Here is an 11,353-nt window from a genome sequence, read left to right as displayed (position 1 = left end):
CACGAAAAACACAAGCTAAATGACGAGAGTCCAACAATAAAAAGTGAGCAGAAAGTTAAAAGTCACCCCAGAAGGACTTCCAGCTTTCCAGCTGGGGGAAGCCGATGTCACCACCTGGCTCTGCGCTTTCTGGGAGCCCAGACCTCAAGGAAAACTGTCCCAGGTGACCTGGCTCTCAAGATATTCTAGTTCACGTGCAAGGTTCCCGTCCTCTCACACCCTCCCAGGCGAGGTCCCCGAAGGCAGCTTCCTGGAAGAGGCAGCTAGCTGCCTGACTGGAGATGGGGCCTCTTTCTGGAAAGATCCTGCCATATCACAGTGCTTTGCAAACTTTTTTCCTCAACCGTGAAACTCTATGATCTTTTCCCAAGATGGAAATGGAAGCGCCCTGGCCGCACGGTGCCTGTTACTTCCAGACACCTCTGCAGGTCCCACCTCTGAAAATCACAGACACAGTAAGTGGGCACCTCAAAGGCTCGAGCCGATGGGCTACCTGCTTGGGAACCACAGGGCTGGATGGGTAACGCCGTTGAATGAGGAGGGGGCCGGCAGGGAGAGGCTGACCGTCTTCCCATTTGGCTACGACATGGCACTAAGCAACAGTTCTCTTCTGACAGGAAAATGCACACGGGACCAGGCGCATTCAGCCTCTGTGTCAAGGGGACGATAGGGACTGGCAGAGACTGGAGACAGCTGGCAAGTGCAACTCCCCAGCCACTCACTCCTGACTGCTGCTGGCTGGGAACACGGGCCCAGCGTGGCTGCGCTTTCCTGTTCTTCAAGAGAAGCTGGGTATCTAGATTTTTATGCGAAAGCTCCTGAATTTTAAAACTGCTGACAATTTATTTAATGTTCCCTTTTTCAACAAGAAGCGTGCAGCCTCAGGCAAGCCAAAGCTAGTGTGTCTCCTCCTGTCCGTGTGGGCCATCAGCCACAGCCTCTGCTCCAGGCAGAGACCTGGGTGTCGTGCCTTGAGGCCACCTAGACCAAGCTCCTGACGTGTGGGGCTTCCCAGTCTGAAGCACATGACTCCAAGTCATTTAAGTTTCAGACAGATGTGCTTCAAAGAAGTCCAGTTTTCAAGAGATCTCTTTCAGGAAAAGCTCTAAGATTTAGAGGAGAGAGCTAGCTGTCTGCCCTAAGAGAAAGTGACGTTTATTTATACTTGTTCTACACGGAAAAGCAGAAAATAAAACCCACCAAGGGCCGATTCAGAAACAACCCACGTGTTTCTGACAGTCTCTGACCTGAATGAGGACCACAGGGCCGGTGAGGGTGCCCTGTGCTCGCCTTCCATTAGCGAATTCATTCTGCTCGGCCTCAGCTCAGGTTTCCACTGTGTAGTGTTCGGACTTTCTCACCACCCCTCAGTGCTGGGAAACAGTGAAAAAAATCAATCGGCCTCGTGGCCCCGCACACAGAACCGAAGACAGCAAGTGTGGCCGCGGCCTTGTTTCTGCCCTCGCTGGCTCCGGCCTCGGCGATGCCCTTTCACCCCCAGTGCAGCCGGCCAGTTCCCTGGGGCAGAAGGGGCGGGGGGCGGGGTGGGACTGAGCCCGGGACTGCAGCCTGCTGCTGGCTCTGGAGAGACTGCAGCCTGTAGGGTCCACAGGCCACAGTGAGGTTTCTCTGCCACGCTTCTCACCGAGAGGCTGGTCCCTCCCCGCTGCCCTGGGGAAGATGAGAGTGACAGCTTTAGGCAGTGGGGCCAGGGGCCGCTGAGTGGGGCACCACACCAGAAAAGCCAAATGACCCCGTGACTGTTCAAAGAGCATTGTGTGCGGGGAGGGGCGCTGAGGAAGCAGGGGTCAGAGTCAAGTCCAACGACGGCGCATCCACTGGGCCAGGGGAGGCCGGTGTGCTCACCTAGGACTCCTCCAAGAAATCTGCACAGCAACGAAGGAATCTAGCAACACGGGTACGGGGTTCAGAATGGCAGCAACCCTGCCGGCCAACAGGACCCTTGGGGGGTCCCCCACAGTCTCCTTACTCACTGCTAGCACCCTGAGGCTTAAGGGAATGTAGAAAACTCAGATACCTGCATAGAGACTGTCCTTCAGTCACCCTTTAGCGAGTCACACACGAGTCATTGTTTCAGGGTTGTGTGCACAAACTCTGGGCTCTAGGGGCAATCTATGGGCTTCCCCAACGTGGTCACCCTATGTGATTTTTGATTTTCCTTGTGTGCACGTCCTGTCCAGCCCAAGTGGCAGATCTGCAAATCAGGCGTCTGGGAAAGGAAGGGGCATTTCTACTGCTTCCCTCGGCTAAGCCTGAGCGACATCACCACAGGCGACCTCCTAGGTCACTGACGGCCGCGCCTTGAAATGCTTAAAGACTTTTATTTCTGGTTGCTTTTAAAGGAATAACATGTTCAACATATAAAAATAGTTGGGAACTTGCAGAATTTTTTTGCCTATATCTCTTTATCCATGGATAAATCCTCTTGGATTTTTATGGACTATACTTGAAAACCTGCAGAAAAGAAAAAATGGTCTTTCAGTATCTTGCTTTCTTTTTGGTGTCATCTCTCTCCCAACTTTGCCCCTCAAAGTGTTTGTGCTCCCGAGTGAAGCCCGCCTGAGTGACTGCCACCCACGGGAGAGATCCAAGGTCTAAATGTCCCTTTGGCTGCCAGGGTTCCTCTGGGCTGTGAATGCCAGCACCTGGCTGCGCTCGGCTGTGCTGGCATCCCTCTGCCGCCTCGGACGTAAGTACCATCCAGGCCACAGAGGATCGGCTGGCATGTGGGCATGGGTGGACTGGATCTCTGAGGATCTCTCAAGGGCACAACCTCGCTCTGGGTTTTTAAAACTGAAGGTTGCCAGGACGTGGCCCTATTCCCAAGGACCTGGGCCCGGCCTCGCCCAGCCCTGCCCTCCTCCGATGGCATTACCGTCTGTACATTAGGAAGCAAAGAGCTCCACAACAGTCTCTCAGCAAAGGCACTAGAAAGCCCATCTGTGGCTGTCTCGGCTGCCTCTCTACCGAGGCAGCAACAAGGGCTGAAAAAGCAGCGAGAGGGAGGTGGGTTAGACAGTTATCAGACAATGCGTCCAGACGCAGGGGCGGGGTCGCGACCCCACTCATCCAGTTCCAGGGCGGCCAGACCTGGAACTACTGGCCAGGGCTGGGGTGGGTCAGCTACAGCCCTGCTTGCAAAGGACAACCTCCCGAGGTTCTCACAGGCCCCAGGATTGCCTGATTCCTTCCAGCAAGTCTCATTTCATCGGCCCGCTCTGTGCTCTCGGGCTGGAAGGGGTAAGGCCACGTGGTGCACAGCCCACACTGAGAGGTGCACCCTGCCTCCTATGCTGTACAAGTGGTGGTGCACAAAGAGGCTAGGGAATTAGTCTGGATTTTCTGCAAAAGGCACATGCATTCAACACATACTTGATACACTCCAAAAGTAGAATCGTACACCCGTGCTCGTGGTTCCGTTTGTATGTGTTGCTAAGACACGGGTTAGCTTCGGTAGGTGGGCCACGTCACCGAAGGCTCTCTCACTGTGTTTTAACAGACTGGGGTTAGGCCAGACTGACAGACGATGACGTGCTATTACACATCATCTGCGAAAAGCACTGGAGATACTATCTGGACCTTCATGGGTCAGATAGAATCAGGGAGTGTGTGCAAGGCCACACAAAGACTGCGATGGGTTTTGGCTCAGAACATGCTTCAAAAGTTGTAACTGAGGTTGTTGAGCAGACAGGACTCTGTCAGCTTACACCCTGGCAGACTGGGGGATACAGGCAAGCAGGCTGTGTATACACGGCTGTCTTCTACAAGGGAGGAGACTTGAGAAGAGTAAATAATGGAGTCTGGGTTTGCAGTTCCCACTCCAGGCACAGGACACAGGGATGAAGTGAGCACCCAGGGTCCAGCCACCCCGGGTGGGCATATGTCTTCATGGGACACACCCTGCAAGCCCATGGCTCTCACGTGTAAAGTGGGGTAACAAAAACACCCCAAGGGCCCGGAAGGGCTGAACGAGTTGATATAGCCTGAAAGTTCAGTTAGGGTGAGCTGTCTTGATGACTTAACTGTCATTTATGGTACCCTGAACTGGGGCCCAATGAAGTAAGAACAGGGGATTTTTATTTTTGTAAATGTCTTTACACATGGGAGGATGAGGCAGAAGAAATGGCTCTGTTCTTTAGAGAAAACAATACGAGGCAAAATTCTTCCTCAGTTTCACATTATGGCTCAAGGTTTTTGGAGTTAATAAACAGAGCTTTTCTAAAGTAACTTTAAATATCTAAGTTTAAGAGATTTCTATGAAAATAGTAGGTGAGAAAATAGAGTTCTTGTTATTGGCACCTCAATTCTTTTTTGTTTGGGTTCAAGACACATGTAACGATGTTCTGTTTGTTAGTATTTCTTCGCTAGAGAGTTGAATAATTAGGTGGAATCGTATGAAATTGCCCGTATTCCACCAACATGACCTCCACGAAAATGGCAAACGCATATGGTTCAATTTAACACAAACTTGTCTCTCTCAGAGATCTCCGCTGACAATAATTCATGGAGGTAGCAGAGGGAAAACAGCAAGCTGTGTATTCAAACAAGTAGTTTTCCCTGGCTCTCCCTTCTCGGCTCCTCTCTCTCCCTGAGTGTGATTGTGTGTGTGTCTGTGCACACGTGTGTGTACCCCACTCTCCAGCTTGGATTTGTCATTTCATTTCCAAAAAGCAGCAGCTTCCACAAAACACTTGGAAATGCTTCGCATTTAAGGAGAGCTATGTGTCTTCTCAATGGAAAAGGCAGCTTACAGGACTCGGAGGGGCTTCTTGGAGGTTTTCTAGCATGATCCGTTTTTCCTCTGTGCCTCCTTGCAAACACTAAGCTAATGTGTTTGACGTTAAAATCATCCTGGCTATTCTGCATTTGTAGTTTTGACTTTTTTTTTTTTTTTTTAGTATTATTAATATTTCATCATAAAAGTATTGATTTCCTTTAACTAAGAGACTTTAAAGTTTGCTGCATCCTTAAGCATGATTTTATTATGTCTTGGGGCCAAATGTCCTCCCCCCCCCCCAAGAAATGCTTTTCCTTTTATATAATGTGTCAAGGAGAAAAAAGGAATTGATTCCCAGAGTTCTGCATTATAGGCAACTTTTAAGAAACGTACCCAGTAGGTATGGTGGATAAGGACATTTCCTAAACGTGATCACGGTGTCTCATTGTTAAGCCTTTTTATCTGTTGGGGGTAAGAACCAAAGCACGAAGTTTTATTAAAATACAAGATAGTTCCAGGAGAAGCTGTGGGAAAATGAAGACAACCCTAAACATGACCTCAAAGCTTAGACACTCCTTGCAAGGGCTCCAGGATTCCTAAAAACCCCAGTTTGTATATTGTCATGTCCCTTCAAGAAAGCCAACAGAAGACAAGAAGAAATACTACTGGTGCGGGGTTGCCTAGAAGAGGCTCTGTTTACCCCCTGGATCTAAAGTACCGGCGTCAGATGCCAGCTCCTGAGTTAGGGAGAGAACGCCCGGTTTTACAGAACCCGTCCAGGAAGTGGGCGGAGGGCAGTAACTGGCAGCCCAAACGAAGCGCTCTGAAATGTTTAAATATTGAACATCCTTTCTCCTTCCTCCACATTCATTATTAACTCGGACCCACATCGCTGTGTACATTGACCATTTCTTCCCCAAGAATCCAAGAAACAATGGACAATACTCAAGGTGGCTGGTGGGGGGTGGGGCTGAGATTTGGGTTTCTTTCTTTCATACCCTTGCTGGAAATCCTTTACGGTCAGCCCCACGTTTTTAGAGCCATGAATTCCTGGAAACGTCTCAGCCTTTCAATGACCCCTGGCGCCCGAATGCAGATGATTAGTGCCCCAAATATTGACAGGCTCTGGACTTTCTTCCCCTCCCAAACAAGGGAGCCGTGTCGGAGGGAGGATGCATGAAGGATGCTGTCGCCACCAGACAAGGGAGGCTGCGGAAACATCATTTGGACAGGACAGGCGTTCTATTGTTTGGGATGTACACACGTCCCTCAGCTTCACCCAGGTAGAAACAATGCCATGATGCCATGTGAATGTCAGAAATGTTGGTTTAAAAAAACAATCTCGTCTACAGCCACCAGATGTTCTTTGCTCAGACAACTGGGCAGGGAACCGGTGGGGGACCTGCCCTAACACACGTGGCACATCAGATGTCAGCAGCCTGGGCCACCAGCCAAGCAAACTCAGAGCCCGGGTCGTCATCATTCCTTGCAAAGATGAACATTTGGGAATGGAAATATAAACTCAAAATCTTTCCAGAAAACATGGCCACACCTTTTCTTGGGAACAATTGAGGTGGGTGAGGGTGGACCATGTACCATTCCCACGCAGAGACCGGCCACTCTCCTGTCAAGAAGAAGATCCTTTAGATCTGCTAGCAGGATAAGCGGGTGACAAGCATTCATTTTTCCTGGGCTTTTATCTGTTCGAGTGAAATTGTCCCAAATGACCAGCCTACAGCTCTCACTTTCCTTTAAAAGACAGCACTATATTTGAGATCGATGTTTTCCCCTGAAACGCCAGCTAAATTTATCCTTCCCTGCATCCTGCTCTCTGGCGAGCAGCGCTGGCCCTTGCCCTGCTGAGTGAAGCGTCTGTCTTCCCACGCTGTCCCGAGCGGGAGCACTCCAGCACCTGGCCCTGCGCTTGAATCCATCACGCACACGACGCCCCCCAGCTCTCCTAGGGATTCTCCTGCTGCCTCATTCTCTGCAGTCCCCATGAACTAAGCCCCTGCTTCTCGAGTTCTTTATCTGGCCCCAGCTCTCCAAATCTACCCTGAAAAGCCATCAGGTTGGCTCTGTTTGAATGGCTTTTGAGGAGCCCCTCCCCAACCCCCAAAGTAGCTGATGCTCATTATTTGATTGCCTTTCGAGTGGGATGATGTAGGCTGCCAGGGGCTTTGCGGACTGAACTACACCAGAGAACTTATTTCTCTCTCCTGGTCTCACTTGGCAAGCTGCCCTGTGAGTGAAATTGCCCTGACTGATTTAATGCCTGATGCCCAGAGAGCCCAGTATTTCTGAAATCTTTATTCGTAGATGCGGTTGCAAGGGAACATGCCCTAAACAGACATTTTGAGCTATGGTTTCTATTTCGCTGTTAACCTGTGGACTCTCTCTCTTTTTGGCAGGAATAAGAAATCAAATTAAAATGAGACTTGACAGAAAGAATGCAGATGCCCACGCTGGCAGGCACGTGCACACGTGCTGTAAAGAGGGTTGTGCCTTGAAGCACCCAGCAGGCTGACATCTCTCTCTACAAGCCACCAGGGAATGAAAATACGGGGCCCACGTATGGCCAGATGGGCATCCCTCACTCTGCTTTCTGGAAAGCAACCTGGCCAGGTGCTATCAAGAGACTTAAAATACAGGTATTCCCAGGGCCCCTAAGAGTGATTTCTAAAGGAGCAACTGGAAACATGGGCAAAGATTTCTGTATAAGGATGTTCACTGTAGGGCCATTCATAGCACAGTAGAAATAACTTAAATAGCCGATACCAGAGGACTGGCTCAGTACATTTTGGCTTATGAGGCTGGTACAGGTTGAATTCTGTCTCCCTGCCCCGATTCTTACGTTGAAGTCCTAAGCCCGAGTACCTCAGAATGTGGCTTTATTTAGAAATAAAGTCATTCTGTGGATGTAATTAGCTGGGATGAGGTCAGTAGGGTGGGCCCTAATCCAATATGAGTAGTACCCTTATAAAAGGAGGAAATTTGGACACAGAGGTAGACACAGGGACACCACCGGGTGATGACGAAGGCAGAGATTGGGGTGACGCTTGCACAAGCCAAGGAACAACACAATTGCCGGCAAACTACCAGGAGCTAGGAGACGGGCAGGATCCCTCCTCAGGAGGCACCAGCCATGCTGAGTCCTGATCTCAGATTTCCGGCTCCCAGAACAGTGAGATGATAAATTCCTTTTGTTTAAGCCACTCCGTCTGTGGTACTTTGTTATGGTAGCGATAAGAAACCCATTCTCGGACAAAGGACTATTAAATGCAGCCATTAAAAAGGAAGCTTAGGTAGAGGAAATACTCCTGACATAATAGTGATGTTAAAAATAAACTCCTATGACCTAGCGGTTCTGATCTTGGGCTTCACTTGTGAACAGACAGGGAGGTCGAGGATGCCCACTGCAGTGCTGTCTGGGATAGCGAAAACCTGGAAATAACAAAGCCGCAGCCAAAGAAACACACACTTCTAGACGGGAATATTACACAGCCATGAAAAGGAACGAGCGAAATCTGTACGTGATAACACAGAAAGATTTTTGATTCGAAGCGGTGTCTGAAAATCAAGCTTCAACAGGGCATACAGAATAATGATTCTGTTTAGGTTTAAAAAAAGGGAAGCCCAAATCATTAGACAATTACAGATCCATAACCCCTTCTCCTAAACTTTTGAGGCTAGATATGTTCTGGAATTTAGAATCTCTAAGGATTATAAGGCCACACGGCACATACATTATATTAGGTCACACCTTCAGCTGGATCTTCGGCAGATAAAACCAACATACTAAGTTTCTGCAGGAAGAAAGCACACATAAGTCACAATAAACGGCATCTGTAACTCTTACAAACAGCCTATAAACAGTTTAAGGCAGGTTGTGCCAAAAAGTGAGTTATGAAAAATCATTTGGTTTTCAAGTGCTATTTGGATTTAAAAATCGCAGAGAAAGGGCTGTGGCCCTGTCCCGCCCTGTGGCTCTGGGCACACATATGGGATGCGATCGCTCAGAGAAGGGTCTGGAAAGAGACAAGCCAAACAGTGGGAGGCAGGGGATCGAAAGGTGTAGTCAGTGGGGACGTAGGTCCCACTTGTAATTTGCATTTTTTAAAATGAAGAATCGACTCATGTATTTCTCGGATAACTGAAAATTAGGGGGGGAAAAAAAGAGAAAGAAAAAGCAGAAGACACGGATGCGAAGTAGACCGAAATATTAATGCGATGTTTTTCTGGGGTGGCGGATTGTGGTGATTTCTTCTTCCTGGTGCTTTAATCGTTTTGGCTGATCATTTTCTTCATTTGTACATTAACGAATGCACATACATGGAGATGGGGGAGGGGGGCAGGGGTGCTGCAGGAACAGCCGAATGGCCAACTGGTTCCATCTATTTCTGTCACCCGCGGCTCATGCCCAGGGCCTTGGGACCTGTGCAGGGGTGCATCCCCGCGGCTCGGTGACTCGCTGCTGCCGCCGCTGCCGCCACCGCCCTGGGTTTGCTCCTGCCCCATGGCCTCAGCTGAGCAGCCGCCGCACCTCTGCCGCCGTGAAATACGGCCCCTCCCAGGGCCCTGCTTTGATTCATCATCCCTCTTCCTCTCTCTGTCCTTTATTTTTTTTTCTGCCCTCTTTGGCCTTTGATTGCTTTTAGGGAGTTTATCATATTGAACTTTTATCCCTTTCCAGGAAACCCTATTTTTTTTTCTTCCCTTTTACAATTAATAAATAATCGTGAGAGCACGTCTTTGGACAGAAGCATATCCTGCCTCCTAAAAAGAACTGCTGGAGTGTCTCTTTTGGGGGTCCCTCCGGGCCCGTGAAGGGCACATCATGCGTCACCCGAGGGAGAGTATTTTGGTCCAGCACTGTGGGTGGGGGAAGGGTGCCAATGGGGTTCTCATTATGTGAGCTGCTCTCGAGCCTATAAGATGGCTGTGCTTTCGGAGCCATCCTCCGGCGAGGGGATGGGGAGGATGGAGCACTGGCCCGGGGTGGGGGGTGGCGGGGGTGGGTGTCTAAGTACTAGTTACAGACAGGGAGATAGAGGTACAGCTTAAGAGGCTGAGCGTGGGCTTTGGAGACAGACAGGGGGGTTTAAATCTCAGCCTGATGCTGACTGCCTGTGGAGCCTTGAGCCTCGGTTTTCCTAGGTACAATATGGAGGAAATGATCTCTACCTCACGCAGCGTCGTGAGGATTAAGCGAGAAGAATACACTCAACCGCGCTTAGCACAGGGGCTGATAATGTTGTAGCTGCTCAAACACTAGCTGGCATTATTAAGTCGTAGCACCAGCCACGGCTCTGAGCATTTCTCTCTAGCTTATCCTACACAAAAGAGGAATACAACTAGCCGTGACCATCTCCAAAAAATAACACGGAGTATTTGGAACCAGATTTTTAAAAAGTCATTGGGGCGAGTTGGACAGAGAGGCTACCATCTACCAGCACCTGTGACTTCCAGAGCAACAAGCAGGTATTATTCACCTGTTTTCTGTCTCAAATCCACAACACAAACTGTTCGCCACTTCAGAGATTTTCGTCAAATGCTCACAGCAGTGATTCTAATGCCTACTTTCTTTCCCAGAAGTCATGATTTGAGGTCAGACCACAAGCAACAGAGATTTCTGGAAAGGTATGAAATGCAAACTTATCTCATAATTTACAGGAAAGAAAAGAGAACAGGAGGCTATTTTACCAGTAAAAACAGAGTCTTTTCTTCAAAGTCAAAAAGAAATGGAAAAAAAGGCAAATTTTAGGGAAGAGGAAGGGTGCCAGGTGAGTCTGGATTGCATCAAGGGTTCCAAATTATTCTGGAATGTGTTGTGGGTTCCAATTTATTTTTTTCACATTTGGACTGCTTTAAGGAAAATGTTGGACAAATTAGACTATTTTATGATTAAAATGGGACACAAATGAGATAACCTGATCTTTAGAAAAAGAGGAAAGCTGTGTGACAGTCTGACTAGAACTGCTTTTTAAAAAATATAACACCTTTATTGTGATATGTAATTCACATGCTGTATAATCTACCCATTTAGAAGGTACAATGCAATGATTTTGTCTATTCCCAGAGTTGTGTAACCATCGCTACAATCAATTGTAGAACATTTTCATCCTTCTCATGACTAGTTGTGACTATAAGTTGTAGCAGGCGGGGTTACAGATACATTTATCCCTGACTACACAGAAGAGGCCTTTTCAAGAACAGCCCAATCCAGATTCTGCCACTTGTTCTCCTGCACGTGGCATAAAACATTTCATTTTTCACATTGGGCCTGAGCCCAAGAACTTTCCCATCCAATAGAATTCACCAGAAATATGTCCTGGGTCTGATTCCTTCTTTCATGCTTGTTGCTAGCGAGGGGAGGAGACGTGGGCCGTTGTTGGCAGCGCTGAGCTGAATACTTTCCCGAGGAACGAGACCGGGACCTGGGGCCCCACTTATCTTGCCAGGGAGGATATTGATGACAACGGGAATTCTGTGCCCAGCCAAACCAGGGGCAGGTGTCACGTGGATAGCAATGTGTTTATTCCCTGGGGATCTGGGCAGCCTGCGGGCCGGGGCGTCAAGGCTGTCTCATCCGCGTGGGCTCCCGTCTGGGACAGA

At 48.9% G+C, this 11,353-nt stretch overlaps 1 protein-coding gene across 13 annotated transcripts in view; it reads right to left on the bottom strand.

Moving 5' to 3' along the window:
- The window catches only part of CLEC16A (C-type lectin domain containing 16A), a 205,279-nt gene that overhangs the window by 16,974 nt on the left and 176,952 nt on the right, over positions 1-11,353 (bottom strand). Inside the window, exon 22 of one of the 13 annotated variants that reach the window (XM_023529624.1) lies at positions 1,306-1,373. The exons of 11 other annotated variants lie outside the window; for them this stretch is intronic. In XM_023529624.1, coding sequence (XP_023385392.1) covers positions 1,321-1,373 — 53 coding nt within the window. In that variant the 3' untranslated portion in view covers positions 1,306-1,320. Of the gene's footprint in view, positions 1-1,305; positions 1,374-2,446; positions 2,476-11,353 lie in introns of those variants that run through there. One more of the 13 variants, XM_011358366.2, reaches the window with a different exon arrangement.

The sequence above is a fragment of the Pteropus vampyrus genome, unplaced genomic scaffold, assembly GCF_000151845.1.
Source record: "Pteropus vampyrus isolate Shadow unplaced genomic scaffold, Pvam_2.0 Scaffold40, whole genome shotgun sequence".
Taxonomy (NCBI): domain Eukaryota; kingdom Metazoa; phylum Chordata; class Mammalia; order Chiroptera; family Pteropodidae; genus Pteropus; species Pteropus vampyrus.
Note: the sequence above shows the minus strand (reverse complement) of the source record. Positions and strands in the feature narration are given on the sequence as shown.